We start from the raw sequence: 15584 nt of genomic DNA on the forward strand, positions 1-15584 counted from the left end.
CTACACCACAAGTCCTTGAGGGTTCCCTACCATGCAAGTGGGCCTGGCCCAGTGGCCAGCACCACAAAACTGGGCCACAGTTTTCCTAGGTAGAGGTTGTGGTTAGAGGGTGCTTAAGACAGAGGGGCAGATAAAGGTAGGTTGGCTGTTAAGTGGGGAGGAGATAGGGTTTTCAACTCCAGGTTAGGGAATTCCTGGAGATTTGGGCTGTGGAGCTGGGGAAGGCAGGGTGCCACCTTCCAAAGCAGCCATTTCATCCAGGTGAACTAGGGTTGCCAACCACCCAGAATTACAACTGCTTTCCATATGACAGAGACCACTTCCCTTGGAGAAAATTGCTGCTTCAGAGGGTGGAATCTATGGCATTGTACCCTGCTGAGGTTGCTTCCCTCCCCAAATCTTACCCTCCCAAGGCTCCACCCCAAAGTCTCCAAGAATTTCCAAACCTGGAGCTGGCAACCATAACTAGGGTTGCCAACCCCCCCGGTAGGGCGGAATTCCCCCCACCCCGGAGGCCCGTTACCCGACACCGGGGAATCAGGGCCCGGGGGAACTCCGCCCCAGCGTGCGTGTCACCCGGAAGTGACGTTGCATGCTGGGGGCGGGGCCACACCATTTGAGGGGAAAACAAAGAGTTTTCCCCTCAAATGGCGTGGCCCCACCCAGCGTGTGACGTCACTTCCGGGTGATGCTCCGGCGGCGCGCGCGCGCACTTTTCAAGATGACTCCCGGACCGGCTGGACGCTCCCCCGCCGGTAGGGATTTTACACTTGGCAACCCTAACCATAACTAAGGAACTGATCTCTGTAATTGGGAGATCCATTGTGATTCAACAAGAGATCTCCAGGTTGGCAATCCAAGAAGAAGAAGAAGACGAAGACAAGGAGGAGGAGATTGGATTTATACCCCACCCTTCACTATCCAAAGGAGTCTCAGAGCAGCTTACAAAGTCCTTTCCCTTTCCCTCCCCGCAACAGACACCCTGTGAGGTAGCTGGGGCTGAGAGAGCTCTGCCAGAAACTGCTCTTTTTCAAGAACAGCTGTGCCAGAACTATGGCTTGCCCAAGGTCACCCAGCAGCTGCAAGTGGAGGAGTGGAGAATCAAACCCGGTTCTCCCAGATTAGAGTCTGCGCACTTAACCACTACACCAAACTGGAGAGAAGGAAACAGGAAAAGGGGAGATAATATGGGAGCTTTCAGGAAAGATAAAGAAAAAAGAAGGGGGAAGGGGGAAATGAAATGCCTCCCACAAGTCCTTTGGGTTCCCACTGGCTCTTGTTTGATTTTCAAGCCAAATGAAGTGTATTACTATTAGAGGGCCCTTATCGCTCTGCCTCCATCTGATAACTTTGAAGCTTCTATTCACATGGACCTGTTTATTCACATGCATCTGTTCATGGAGCACCTTAACTAATTTTTAACCTTATGCTAGGCAATGTATGGACCCATATAAATGTGCTTGAATCTTAGTTAGTACATGTAAACAAACAATACTTTTTCCTTCTCTCCAGTTATGATGACGGTCCTTCAAGGATTTTCATTACTTCTTTAATCAGTAATTTTACATTACTCCTATTGTCAACATCATGACCAATGCTAATTTGTTATTGAGAACAAATATTGATCAAAATATGTGATTTGTGTTTTGGCTATAGTTTGCCTTTGGCATCCCAGACTTGACTTTGAAAGACATTGCCTGCAGCCAGACCCTGCTGGACCGCTTCATTATATTCGGCAGTTTTAGGGGCTTTCAAGCTGTACATGAGGAAATGTGTTCCCTTTCCCAGCACAGTTTACAAAGAGTGGAAGACTCTTTATATGCAAATATAGACTTCTTTAAGCTTTTCCGTGTGGTGAGTATCATTTAATTTGTCTTTTTAAATGTTTGTTTTGTTTTCAAAAGACCTTCCTTGCAGTGACTCGCTACGTTGGTCATATTTCCGCAGTTTTACTTTAACTGCCCTGGCTTCCAGTTTGTACTGGGTCCAGTTGAAAGTTCTGATGATGATCTTTTAAGCCCTAAACACCACTGGATCAGGGGATCTGATGAACCTTCTTCACTCCCATGAACTTGCCTGTAACTTAAAACTTATGGGTACTGCCCCTTTCTGCATAGTTGTCTTAGGTGAAGCAAAGCATGTAGGAGAGGGCTTTAGCTGTGGTCCTCAGTCTCTGAAGTTCCCCATCCCAGAAGATTCAGCCAGCCCTCTTATAGTTGGTAAGGTAGTCAGTTCTAGGCAGTGAAATGCCTGGAGATATGTGGGCAATGCCTGGGGAGGGTGGAGTTAAAGAAGGAGAGGAAGCTCAGAAGGGATATGATACCACAGAGTTTCCAAAGCTGCCATTTCTTCTAGGGGAACTAATCTCCGTATGTCTGGAGGTCAGTTGTCATTGTGGGGGAATTCCAGGGTGCACCTTGAGGTTAGTAACCCTAACTGTTGACCTTCTGGAAAGTGGAAGAAGACAGATCCCCCCCCCAAAAAAAAATCTTTGAAGGAGGCTGAACCTAATATGATGAGTTTATTGCCAAGACCCTTTAAAAAAATCCTGCTGCTTATTGGGTTTTATTGAATGTTACCGCCTTCATAGCATTTTTGGTTACCTGCTTGGATTTCATTGTTATTTCATTCTGTTTTTGTATGAGGCTTGAAGTTTTATAGTTCTTTTTAGCTTGGTGTTGATGTTTATTGCTTTTCATATGCATTTTTACTTTGCATTTTAATGTTTTAAATTTATGCACCACCCCGCATTTTCTGTAGAAGGATAGGATGTAAATAAAGTAAATGTTTAAATAAATAAAGTGGCACTTGATATACTAGTGCCACTGCTATGTTTGCCCTGGATGTAGAAGGGAAGCCATTCGAGAATTTTGCTATACACACTTGTTGTGGTTCTCCTCTGAAAGAATAGCACACAATGGCTGTGAACTAGAACCCCTCAAGAGTACTCTCTAGGCTATTTTGTTGGATCTTCTGCTTTCATTTCTTTAAAAAGCAAACCAACAGTAATCCTTTCCTTTATGGATGCAAGCTGGCAGCATCTTACCCAACTGTTCAGTTAGATAAAGGTGCTCCAAGCTGCCAGTTTACTGGCCAATTAGTGCCAAGACACTGGGATGACTGAAAAAAGCTTGGGCACTTTTCCAGTTTATTATAATTTTGTTTTGTTTTCCATTATTAGATTATTTGTGCTTAAGTTGTTGTTTTCTTCCATGAATTAATGTTACAAAGGGCTGGATTGAGGAATAACACCAATCCTGGAAAGGGCTGGTGTCCCTTCCTGTCCATAGCAAAGGCGTGAGCACTATGGCAGCCACCAAGCCCACACTAGGGCCCAGCTGCCTTGTGGTGGGAAGGCAGCAGATTTCCTTCCTCACGAGGAGGACAGCCAAGGTGCAGGTGGTATAACAAGAAAATAGCCATGCAGTGTGTGTAGTTAGTAAATCTGAAAAACACTGTAATGAAGGAATACACACAACATTCTATTTGAAATTAAAAAAAAACCCTCTTCTTAACTATTCTTTAAAGATGCCGTACAAGTTGAATTTAAACATATGAAGCTGAACCATGATGCATGAGGTTAACCACACAGCATTAACCATATCAACAGACGTCCCATTTGGCCCTTCATCAGGCCATAATCATATGGTAAATCTGCAACAAAAATTACAAAATCTGAGCATTTATATTGAATACAATTAGAATTACTTCTCACCCAGGAGCGCGGAGACACTGAACATATTACTAATCTGGACCCCCTAATATCAGAACTTCAGTCACCCGGGAAAGCATTGAGGGGGCTAGTGCAGGATGTGCACAGGCACTTCTCTGTTCCCAGCTGCACTTAGGGTTCCCATGTACTTACCGTGATCCAGCGGGGGAAACATGCTCCCTGGCTGGACCATTCCTCCCTGTCACACACCATGCCATTGACAGGAAGTGGCACTGGGTGACGCTCTGGCAATGGGACTGAAAACTTGATGGTACCATCGAGTTTCCGGCCCCATTGCCAGAGCATCACCCGGCGTCACTTCCTGGCGACGGCATAGTGCGGCACGTCTGTTGTCCCCACAGGAATCATCCTGCGAGGACGTCTGTGTCCCCCGCTGAATCACAGTAAGTACTTGGGAAGCCTGGCTGCACTCCACCACTCAGGCATTATAACAAGCTATTTTTTAAAATTATTACCCATTTGACTTCATAGGAGGCTTGGGAGGTTCCCACAAACACATTGATACATACCTGAGGGGCTCTGCTATTTCCCTTGACTACTAAAGTCTATTCAATGTTCCAGCCAGCTCCACAAAGCCAAAACCCTTGGGTGTTAGGAAATAACATTCTCCTGAAAAAGCCATTCCAATTCTTATAATTACTTACAGGTGTTCAGATCTTAAAGGTACATGTGAGAATTACAAAAATACAGTATAATCCATAGACATGTTCAGTCCCTTAGGGTACATTATTTGAAACTTGAATATGAAATATAACTCTTTCTGAAGTAAGATTCTACGGATGTCCATTCTATTTGATTGGTTAGCTTAAACTCTGTATAAAACAGTGAACCTAATGTCATCTAGTGAATGGCCTTTTTCCAGATAGTGGGAAACCATGGGAACCTCTTTCAATGCATTTTAATACAATTTTTGTGTTCCAGCATCCTGGCCTTCAACAGTCTAATAGTTGAACCAATGTAAGGTTTTGGGCAGGAACAGATGTTCAAATATACAGTGAAGGTAGAGCTACAATTATTGAATAGTTGCAGCTTCCACTTAAAGTTAAGCTCCTTACATTCAAAAACTGGACCCTGTATCAATAGTTCACAGGCTGCACAATTGCCACATCTATATATTCCTGATAGTACAACACTCCCTATTATACATTTTGATTTTATGTCTGATCTAATGATAATATCACCAATACTATTTGATTTTGTCCATCCGATTACTAGCAATTCCTCACAACCAGGTAAGTCCTTAAGAATGTGCCAGTATTGGGGCTTCCGGTCTGGCTAAGATGGAGGACTGAAGCGTTTCGCGATCGTGCGAAGCGAGCGACGGCCACTTTTGACAGTTTGGGCAATACACAGCCCAACGCATCACTCCCCAGCGAGGGGGGGGGACAAGCAGGCAGCAGCGCCCTAGAGGGAGTGTGAGGTTGGCGTAATCCAGCTTCGGAAGAAGCTGAATTGGGCTTTGACCTCCTCCCACGAAGAAGGCAAGTGCCAAGCAACTCTATAGTGGCCGATCGAGCCGGATTACCGGCATAAATTCTTCGTCAGCCGACCTCTTTGAAGAAGGACAACAACTGTGAGTTAAAAGAAACAATGCGAAACCCGTTTTGAACGTGCTAGATAACAAAAACGTGCCGCTTACCTGAACTGAGTTTGGAGTCAATTTGAATTAAGCGGTTGAGCGGAAAATGAATAGTAAATCCCAGAAATCCGATTCCGGAGAGAAAAAAGTTGATTGAAGCCTTTAAAAACTGTAAAAACGCTTATTGTTTAACATTCCTGTGGTGAAGATGGAGCCGTGTGCGCAACTGTAAAATCGAAACTCACGAACAATAGCGTGGGAAGAGCAGGCTGGTGTCACAAAGAAAGAGGTCCGTGTGAAACATCCAGGAAGTTGAATTCCTAGACGGGCATTAGCGAAAGGAAGACAGTGGAACTTTTAAAGGTGCCGGACCGGAAGTGAGTTTTATGCGGAAGGAAGGGCCTGCAAAATACCAATCTGACCTACTCTACATGAAATTACCATAGAGAAGTTGCGCCCGACATTTTGAGGAGGACTTCAACTAAATTTGCTTTTTTAATATATTTCTAAGGGTCTTTGGAAAGCGTAAACAGAGAGGCATGGAGGACTAAATCTTATCATCTAGAAGAGTGCTTTATTTTGCGAATCTGTGAATTGGAAAGAAATCGCCAAGACGGAGACCAGGAGAGGCAAGAAAAGAGCCGACTCAGACCCAGAACTTAAACCGGTTGTGAGACCTAGGATTGGATCTACTTCAACCCCCAAAATGACAAGGTAAAGCGAGAAAAAAGAGATGCAGGCCTCCATGGAAGCAATGGAGAAGAGAATGACAGAGGCAATACAAGCCATGGGGGAGCAGATAGAAAAAACATTGGGGGACCAACTGGAGAAGCAAACTCAGATTCATCTGAAACATCTAGAAGAAGTCCAAGAGAAGAACATAACAGCATTGAAGGAACTGGTTACTACAGAAATAACTTCAATCAAGCAAGAAATGGAAGGAGTTAAGAAGGATGTTCAAGCAAATGCAACCAAGACTACAGAGACAGAGGAGAAGATACAAAAAATAGAAGAGAAACAAGATTCTTTGACTCAACAAATTACAAGATCAGAGACAATGATGGAGTTCAGAAGGATGCAGACTCATCTGAGATTCAGAGGCATTAAGGAAACAGAGAATGAGAACTTAAAAGAAAAAATGATGGAAGTGATAACGGCTTTTCTGGGCGAGGAGGAAGGGTCAATGGACTCAGACTTTGATTTGATTTATAGAGTGAACTCCAGAATTGCAGAAAAGAAGAATTTACCAAGGGATGTAATTGTACAATTTGTAACAAGATCAACAACAGAGGAGATATTCAAGAAGCAATTCACCGTCCCTTTTGAAATAGAGGGAAACAAAATTATGGTGATGAGAGAACTCCCAAGAACAATACTGCAAGACAGGAAAAGGTATAAATCCTTGGCGGACAAACTCAGAGCTTTGAGCATCAGATATAGATGGGAGATTCCACAAGGTTTATCCTTTACGTATCAAGGTGGGAGGATTCAGATCAGATCGATGATGGACTTTTATAAATTTAAGGCGGACAATGCGGACGTCTTTGGAGAACTTTAAAATAAAACGCATAATGGAGTACAAATTGTTGTCATGGAATGTTAATGGATTAAATTCACCAAACAAGAGGAAAAGAATCAATCATTGGATACAGAAACAGAAATGCAACGTGATATGCTTGCAAGAAACACATATTAGAAAACAGGATATAAAATATTTAAAGAATGCTTTATTTGGAATTGAATTTTGTTCTGCGGCCTCAAACAAGAAAAAAGGAGTTGTGACATATGTGAAGAAGGAGTTACAACCTACAGAAATTTTTAAGGACATAGATGGCAGATACGTGGGTGTGGAATTAATGATTCAGCAGAAAAAAACATTGTTGATCAACGTGTACGCACCCAATGGAGCAAAGGAAAAATTTTTTAAGGATATAACTGACCAATTACAACAATTGACTTATGAGCAAGTTATTATGGCCGGAGACTTTAATGGGACAATAGATCGTGTAGACAGAAAACCACAAAAGGACAACGAATTCAGCGGAAAACTGCCAAAGAATTTTTTTGAATTAGTTAAGCAAGAAAAATTAGAAGATGTTTGGAGGAAATGGAACCCGATGCAGAAAGACTTTACTTTTTATTCCAATAGACATTGCTCTTTTTCCAGAATTGATATGATTTGGATGTCTGAAGAATTATCAATGAAAACACATAAGACTGAAATTTTGCCAAGATGTAATTCAGATCACAATCCGGTGGTATGGAGTTCCACAGAAAGGAAAAAACCCTTTCTGTGGAGGATTAATGAAGACTTGTTGGATAAGAAAACAGTAATTGAGATGTTAAAGGAAGAAACGAAACAATTCTTTCAACAAAATTTAAATAAAGAAACACCGATACAGATTGTATGGGATGCTTATAAAGCGGTGATGAGAGGAATTCTCATCTCGCAAAACGTGAAGCAAAAAAAGGAAAAACTTCAAAAACAAACAGAAGTGTTAGAAAAAATTGCTCAGAAAGAAAAGGAATTAAAAAAGAAGCCTGGAAAAAAGCAAATTATTAAAGAATTAAAGTTGCTGAAGGAACAACTGAATGAGACTTGGAATCAGGAAATGTATTGGAATTTAAAGAAGTTACAACAGAAATCTTTTGAAGGGGCGAACAAACCGGGAAAATACTTAGCTTGGCAACTTAAGGCTAGAAGAGAGAGAAGAATGATAACCAAAATAATAGAAGATGGAAAAGAGTTCGTTGATCCTAATGGAATAAAGAGATGTTTCTTCAAGTATTATGCTAAACTATTCCAAACAACTAGAGTTGATCTTGAGAAGATTAAAACATATTTAAAGGAGATTCCACTACCAAAAATAAGTAAGGAATACAAAGATTTATTAAATGGTCCAATTCAAAAAGAAGAAGTGATGAAGGCAATAGAAGAGACAAAGTTGGGGAAGGCGCCTGGGCCGGACGGATTTACAGCGAAATTCTACAAAAAGATGAAAGAAGAAATTTCCCCGGTCCTGGAAGCTTTAACCAACGAAATAAGAGAAAACAAAAAGGTGCCGGACTCATGGAAAGAAGCAATTATTTCTTTGATTCCAAAGGAAGGACAAGATTCAACAAATGTAAAGAACTACAGGCCAATATCTCTTTTGAACAACGATTATAAAATCTTTGCAAAAATTATTGCAGAAAGGGTGAAAAACTATTTACAAACGGTAATTTCTGAAGATCAAGCGGGCTTTTTACCCAAAAGGCAGATTAGAGACAATGTAAGAATAGTAATGGACGCAATTGAATATTATGAAAAGCACCCAGAAAAAGAAGTAGCTTTTCTGTTTGTTGATGCAGAAAAAGCTTTTGACAATCTTAATTGGAATTTTATGCACCAGATGATGGAAAAGATTGAAGCGGGACAACATTTTAGAAATTGTATTGAAGCTATCTATTCTGAACAAAGAGCTAAAATAAATGTGAATAAAGAACTGACAGATAACTTCAAAGTACAGAAAGGAACAAGGCAAGGTTGTCCGTTATCACCGTTATTATTTATCTGGGTATTGGAAATACTTTTACAAAAAATACAGTACGATCAAGAAATAAAGGGCTTGACACATAAAGGACACCAATACAAATATCGAGCATTTGCAGACGATGTAATGTTTATGGTGGAAAACCCAACAGAAAAATTGACATTGCTTTTTCAAAAAATAAAGGAGTTTGGAGAATTGGCCGGCTTTTACGTAAATAAGAATAAAACAAAACTTATATGTAAAAACATGATCAAACAAAAACAAGTGGAACTACAAGAACTGGTACAATGTGAAGTAGTTAAAAAAACAAAATACCTTGGAATTGAATTAACGGCAAAAAATATAGACCTATATAAGAATAATTATGAGAAATTATGGACTAAGCTGACTCAAGATTTTAAGAAATGGGATAAAATGAACTTATCACTGATGGGAAGAATATCAGTTATAAAAATGAATGTCCTACCACGTTTGATGTTCCTGTTCCAAACAATACCAATTCTGCATAAAACGGATTTGTTGGCCAAGTGGCAACAAGAGTTGTCAAAATTTGTTTGGGCAGGCAAGAAACCAAGGATCAAAATGAAAATACTTTGTGATGCCAAAGAAAGAGGAGGTCTACAAATGCCAAATCTTAGACTATATTATGAAGCGGTTTGTCTAACATGGATGGATCAATGGGTGAAGCTTGAAAATGACAGATTGTTGGGGTTGGAAGGGCATGATTGTAGATTTGGCTGGCATGCATATTTATGGTATGACAAGATAAAAATGGACAGTTTTTTTAAACTTCACTTGGTGAGAAAAGCTTTGTATATGGTATGGACAAGATATAAGAAGTACCAGAGTGACTTAAGACCATTGTGGATTGTACCAGTAGAAGTGTTGATATCTTACTCAAGACAGCGAGGTAGAGACTGGTTGCCATATAGAGATTTAATTAAAAAAGAGGGAACAGAGTGGGTAATGAAAAAGCAGAATGAAATTGAATATGAATATGAGTGGTTGAAATATATGCAGATTTATGATCTTTTTAGATCTGACAAAAAAAACTATGGTTTTAGAGAGGAAAAAAATGAAATTGAAAAGGTATGGGAGAGTGGAGGAGGAAAAAATATTTCTAAAATGTATAAGGTGTTGTTAAAATGGTATACTGAAGATGAAACTGTTAAAGAACAAATGTTAAAATGGGCTATTAATATGAATAAGGAAGTAGATATGGAAACTTGGGAATATTTGTGGAAAAACTCTATTAAGATCTCGACATGTACTAATGTTAAAGAAAATTGTTATAAGATGATGTATAGGTGGTACATGACACCTAAGAAGATTGCAAATATGAATCAAAATATGTCAAACAAATGCTGGAAATGTAAGAGGCATGAGGGCTCATTTTATCATATGTGGTGGACTTGTGAGAAAGCTGTAGACTTTTGGACAAAAGTCCACAATGAAATGCAAAAAATACTGAAATGTTCTTTTAAAAAAGCACCGGAAATTCTGCTTTTGGGACTCAAAATGGAAGAAGTCAATACGACTAAAAAAACTTTACTCTGGTACCTGATAGTGACAGCGAGAATGATTTATGCTCAGTTTTGGAAGACAGAAAAGGTACCAGAGGTTGAAGAATGGATACAAAAAGTTCTGTTCATGGCACAAATGGATAAGATTACAAAAAAACTGAATAACAAAGAAGACGATGAGTTTTTTGGAGAATGGAATGATTTTAAAATTTATCTGGAAAAGAACTGGGATGTGAAACAAAACTTAATATGTTTAGATCAATATTAAGTCAAACGATGTTATCTTTAGATTGTAATGATGAAAAACTGATATTGTTGATGATATGAAGTAATTTGGAGCAGGGGTGGAAGCATTGTGGGAAGCCATTGGAGGGAGGGGAGGAACTGGGAATGGGGTAGACAATTGATAGAATGAAATGTTTTATATGTTGTATTCCTGAGAAAATAAAATTTGTTTACCAAAAAAAAAGAATGTGCCAGTATTTATATATACTTCTTTTGATCTTATGTCCCACTGGTGAAAAGTCAAAAGCACATGCTATTCTGGTGGCAGTTTGCTTTGATTGGGCCTTCTGTCACTGTTATTCATTTGGGCTCTTTTTGTAGCAGGAACTCCTTTGCATATTAGGCGACACACCCCTAATGTAGCCAATCCTCCAAGAGCTTACAGAGCTCTTCTTACAGGGAATACTGTAAGCTCTTGGTGGATTGGCTACATTAGGGGTGTGTCGCCTAATATGCAGAGGAGTTCCTGCTACAAAAAGAGCCCATCATGGCTTAAAAACATGCTCCATGGGATAACCATGTCCTTTAAAGAAAACCACACATCTTAGTAACATCCTGTCTATAATCCTGCTCCCTAGTATTACTTCTTTTAAATCTAAGAAGAGGGTTTTTTTGTAATTTCAAATAGAATTTTGTGTGTATGCCTTCATTACAATGTTTTTCAGATTTACTAAGGTGCAGGCGATGGCAGCTGCTGCCACAGTCTCACATCACCCTCCTCAGAAGAAGAATGCAAAATTCATTAACTCAGATGCATGGAATCTCCTCCTTGAAAGGAAGAAGGGTCAGAGACTCTCTTTGTTAAGGAGGAGCTTGGACTGACCTCTAAGCCATAGCCCTCCCTAGTACTACCCCATCAAAAATTGTCCCAGTCAATTAAAGGGCCAGTTCATGCCTGATTATATTCTTCGATCCTGTCTCACCTGCCACAAAGTAAGGAACCTGCTCTAATCTTCTAGATCCACAACCACAATCAAGGTTTCTTCTTAGCAAGATGTCAAAGTGTTTTGGAAGCACTTAGTGTTTCAAGCCAGGGGTTTTTTTTGCCCATATTGGATCTAAACATTTGAACTCTTATTTTCAGAGCTGGATTAAAATAAAAACTATAAAACATGGGTGTGGTTTAAACATTACATTCCTATAGAGAGGAATGAAAACATATGGGGGGCATCTTGGACTGCTTTCTAAAAACAAGCAAGGAGCAGGGTTTTTTTAAAGGCAGGGAGAGGAATATCAGAATGCTGAAGTCATCATAAAAGTCCTGCACGTACTCTTTCCACACATGCCAGAGACTGTTGTCGGTGGCTGTCTTTCTTTCACTCGCCTCAAATCCAGGTTGGTGAGTACAGCAGCTGAAAGACAATTAAGGGGAGCAAGGATGAACTAACACTTGCTCAGGCCCTAAGCAATATCAAGTTTAAGAGGCCCCAAAGCACTGCCATATCTTTAATCAATTATGTAAAACTTGAAATGTAGTGATTTTATGTAGAAACCTCTCATAATCTGAGTCACTAATCTATCATTTACTTAGCTTTTTGCAAAAATTTGTCTTTGAAGGAGACTTTTTAAAGATTGGTGAGAGCTTAACATTTCTAAACATATTAATGAAGAAGGCCGAGGATAAGGCAAGGTGGTGAAACACAGGGCAGGAATGAGAGATGCTCAGATGAAACAAAGGTAGAGAAAAGAAAAGTCAACTGGGAATCAAAGCAGGGGTAAATAGCTGGTAATACACATTCTTGGGAAATAATGTGAAATCCTTGACAGTGAGAGAAGAGTAAAGGGAGGATTTGGGGTAAGTATGAAAAAGAAATCTCCAAGGCGCCACACTCTGAAATCAGGGAGAGAAAAATTGTAGAGTTTTGTCTGCCGAAGCAAAGAGTGCAGCTGAGAAAAGAACGATTGGCTTTATAATCTTCAAAGTCAGCACATTCTTTAGATTTCTTCCAGAACTATTCAGCAGCCTTGTACCAGGGGCGGAAAAAGTGGGCAGACAGAACGGGAGGAGTGCAGAGGAAAGAGTATCCATGGAAGAGGATTGGCATACTTTAGCCAGCTTTTGTGTTTGTGTGGGAAGTCATCCTGTGTTATAAAACTGTCCAGGTGAGGAAAAGGAGTAACAGCATCACAGTACCCCTTTTCTCATCCCTTCAGAGACAGCATCAACAATAACTTGGGGTTTGGGCTGCAGGCAGTTCTGTTCACTGTACATGACAGGTAATAAATACCGGTCTGTGCTTCCTATAAAGCTGTCACTTTGCCAGTATTGTGACAGGACAGCCTATGAGTTACTCTGTGCAGTGGAAGCTTATTTCTGCTTCCACGGCCGAGACTGCTATCTGGAAGGAATGATACCTTTAGCTGTATGGTTAGTTCCACCAGAAGCTTTTTAAAAATCTGCCATCTGATGGAGGGCTGTTTAATTTTACAGCCCTGCCTAAGGATACGGAATCTGAACTCAAAGAGGATCCACGCTGAGAAACAGAAGGCTAAAGAAAGACAGACAAAAAACTTCCAGAGTAAAGGTTACTCCATCCTGGACCCAAACAATTGTTGCAGTGTGTCAGGAAATACATATTTACAGGCCTGGCACAGTAACCTTTCAACATAACTCTGGAACTGATTTCCTGTCTTTGCTACTGTGGCTGCAGAGGGAAAGGGATGTTTTTAGAGCTACTGTGAAGATATTGGTGGGCCCCAGAATGAGCTCATAACTTTGCCTGTCTCCACTGCTAAAGTTGGTTACATATGTTTCACTCGGTCCCAGTTCATTAATTCAGAATTTTGCTGCCCAGAGGAGCCCTGTTGCAGTCACATGGGACATAACAGCTAGGTTTTCAGAGTCCATGTTTGTTTAAACAGAGGCCCTCTTGCGTAATTTCTTTCCTGTAAAAAAGTAGTGAGCAGGGAGAAAATCAAATTAGCAAGCGTCTCTAAATGATTGGCTGTGTAAGCATGGAGTTCCTGCCTCAAAGCATGCTTGCTCCATGCAGCTGCAATGTGAAATTCTTACTATATTAACTGGAGTTTTTGCAGCACTCCCCCCCCCCTTCTCTCTCTCTTCAGCACCTGACAATCTACAATATAACCCTAAGAATGGCTTGTTTGTTTGAAAGGAGGATCTGGGAAACTACAGACCAGGAAAGATACTAGATCAGATTATAAAGCGGTCATTCTGTAAGCATCTTGAAAACAACACAGTGATTAGGAGAAGCCAGCATGGATTTGTCAGAACAAATCCTGCCAGACTAATCTTATCATGTTGTTTTGATCAGGTTACTAGCCTAGAGGATGATAAGAGTGCTATGGTTGAAATAAACCTTGATAGCTATATTTGACAGAGTTTCCGATGATATTTTTGCTGGGAGACTGGTTAAGTGTGGGCTAGATGATTGTACCATCAGGTGGATCCTCAGCTGGTTGGGGAACTGCAGTCAGAGTGCTTATTGGGGCTCAACTAAATTTTATGCATGATCTGAGTGGGATGAGGGCTCTGATCCAGCTCGCAATACTTGTGCTATCATGGAATTGTCATTCCCAAGTGCTGCGGGCTCAGTTTCTTCTTGTGGTTTCTTAGTCCCTTCTTCACTTATGGAAGCGTTTGAACATATACTAGTGGGGATCAGTGCTGCATAAAGTCATATATGGTATAAGTCAAAGGGCAAGGTCGCTACCTGATGTTTTGCTTACCACAACTGTTCTAATAGTTGTTTTTTAAATCTATAACAGCTATCCAGCCCCGTAGCTGGGGAATTTTTGGGGAGGGGGCCTCAGGTGGGGCGCCAGCTAATTAAATCAAAGCACAATGCAGGCGGCAAGTTGGGGCACTTTGGGGGTGGCCCGGGAAGGAGGGAGCCCAGAAGAAAGACTAGGGGGCTGGGCCCCGTGGGCCCCACGGTAGCTACGGGCCAGCAGTTATCCTGACTGGAACAACACAAAACACAATTTTGAAATAAGGTATTTTCATTTAAATCCCATGAGGGCCAGAGAATTGATCAGGAGAAGAAGGGAAGCTTACGTTTGCAGTTAAATACAGATATAGTTTGCAATAAGGGGTTGCATCCAGCTAGCATTTTTGCTCAGTCTTGGCCCATTTTGCTCAGTCTCCATCCCATGAGACTTTTGGGCATGCAGGCCCCACAATCTCCAGCGTAGCATTGGGGGAGGGGGGCAGGAGAGACAGCTGTACTTTTTTCACCAGTGGAAAAGCTGGCTGGATCCAACCCAAAGTATTTGCTGTGTACATGTACAAAAGATTGGGCACTTCCTCCCAAGGCCTCAAAGTCCTAGCTATACCACTGGTCATACACAATATATCCAGATGTAATAGAATACACACACACATCCCCTTCCTGCCAAGAGAACTGGCAAAAATGTTAAAGAATGACATAGGTCAAATGAAAAAAAAATCAAACTGTAATGAGAAGTTAAGGGACAGTTGAATATCTTCACTAATCCAAGTCACCAGTGTAAGCTTGGGTGTGTGTGGCAGAGCAAGGAAATGAACACAAATAGGGATTAGATGAATTCTTTAAATTCCTTGTTTGCCCTGTAAAATCACCCACCATACAATTTCCTGGTTTGACTAGACTTTCTCACAGGAAGATAGACTTGAGGCCCCACTTGTGGTATGTGTGATGTCACAGACTCATTCGTTGTGAAATCAGTTTAGTAAGCCTGATGAGCTATGTCCAGAGGATAGATGCAATTGTGAAAAGGCAGTGGTTCATCCTCATATTTTAATTTTATGTTACCTGCAGTCTGGGAAACTAGAACAAGAAGAACTCACATCTTTTTCCATCTTGCACCCTGCAGACAGCTCACCATGTTCACACGCATTCAACACTGTGTTTCACACACACACCCCCAATCCCAGTCTAGAAAAACAGACAATCACATAGGTGGAAGGTGAGCATGGAATGGAGGTGGCT

At 40.9% G+C, this 15584-nt stretch overlaps 1 protein-coding gene across 1 annotated transcript in view; it reads left to right on the top strand.

Moving 5' to 3' along the window:
• The window catches only part of ABCA4 (ATP binding cassette subfamily A member 4), a 175784-nt gene that overhangs the window by 33891 nt on the left and 126309 nt on the right, over positions 1–15584 (top strand). Inside the window, exon 6 of the mRNA XM_015413325.1 lies at positions 1657–1854. Within this exon, the coding sequence (XP_015268811.1) occupies positions 1657–1854 (198 nt within the window). The remainder of the gene's footprint in view (positions 1–1656; positions 1855–15584) is intronic.

This window comes from Gekko japonicus, unplaced genomic scaffold (assembly GCF_001447785.1).
Source record: "Gekko japonicus isolate JY-2015 unplaced genomic scaffold, Gekko_japonicus_V1.1 scaffold70, whole genome shotgun sequence".
NCBI lineage: Eukaryota > Metazoa > Chordata > Lepidosauria > Squamata > Gekkonidae > Gekko > Gekko japonicus.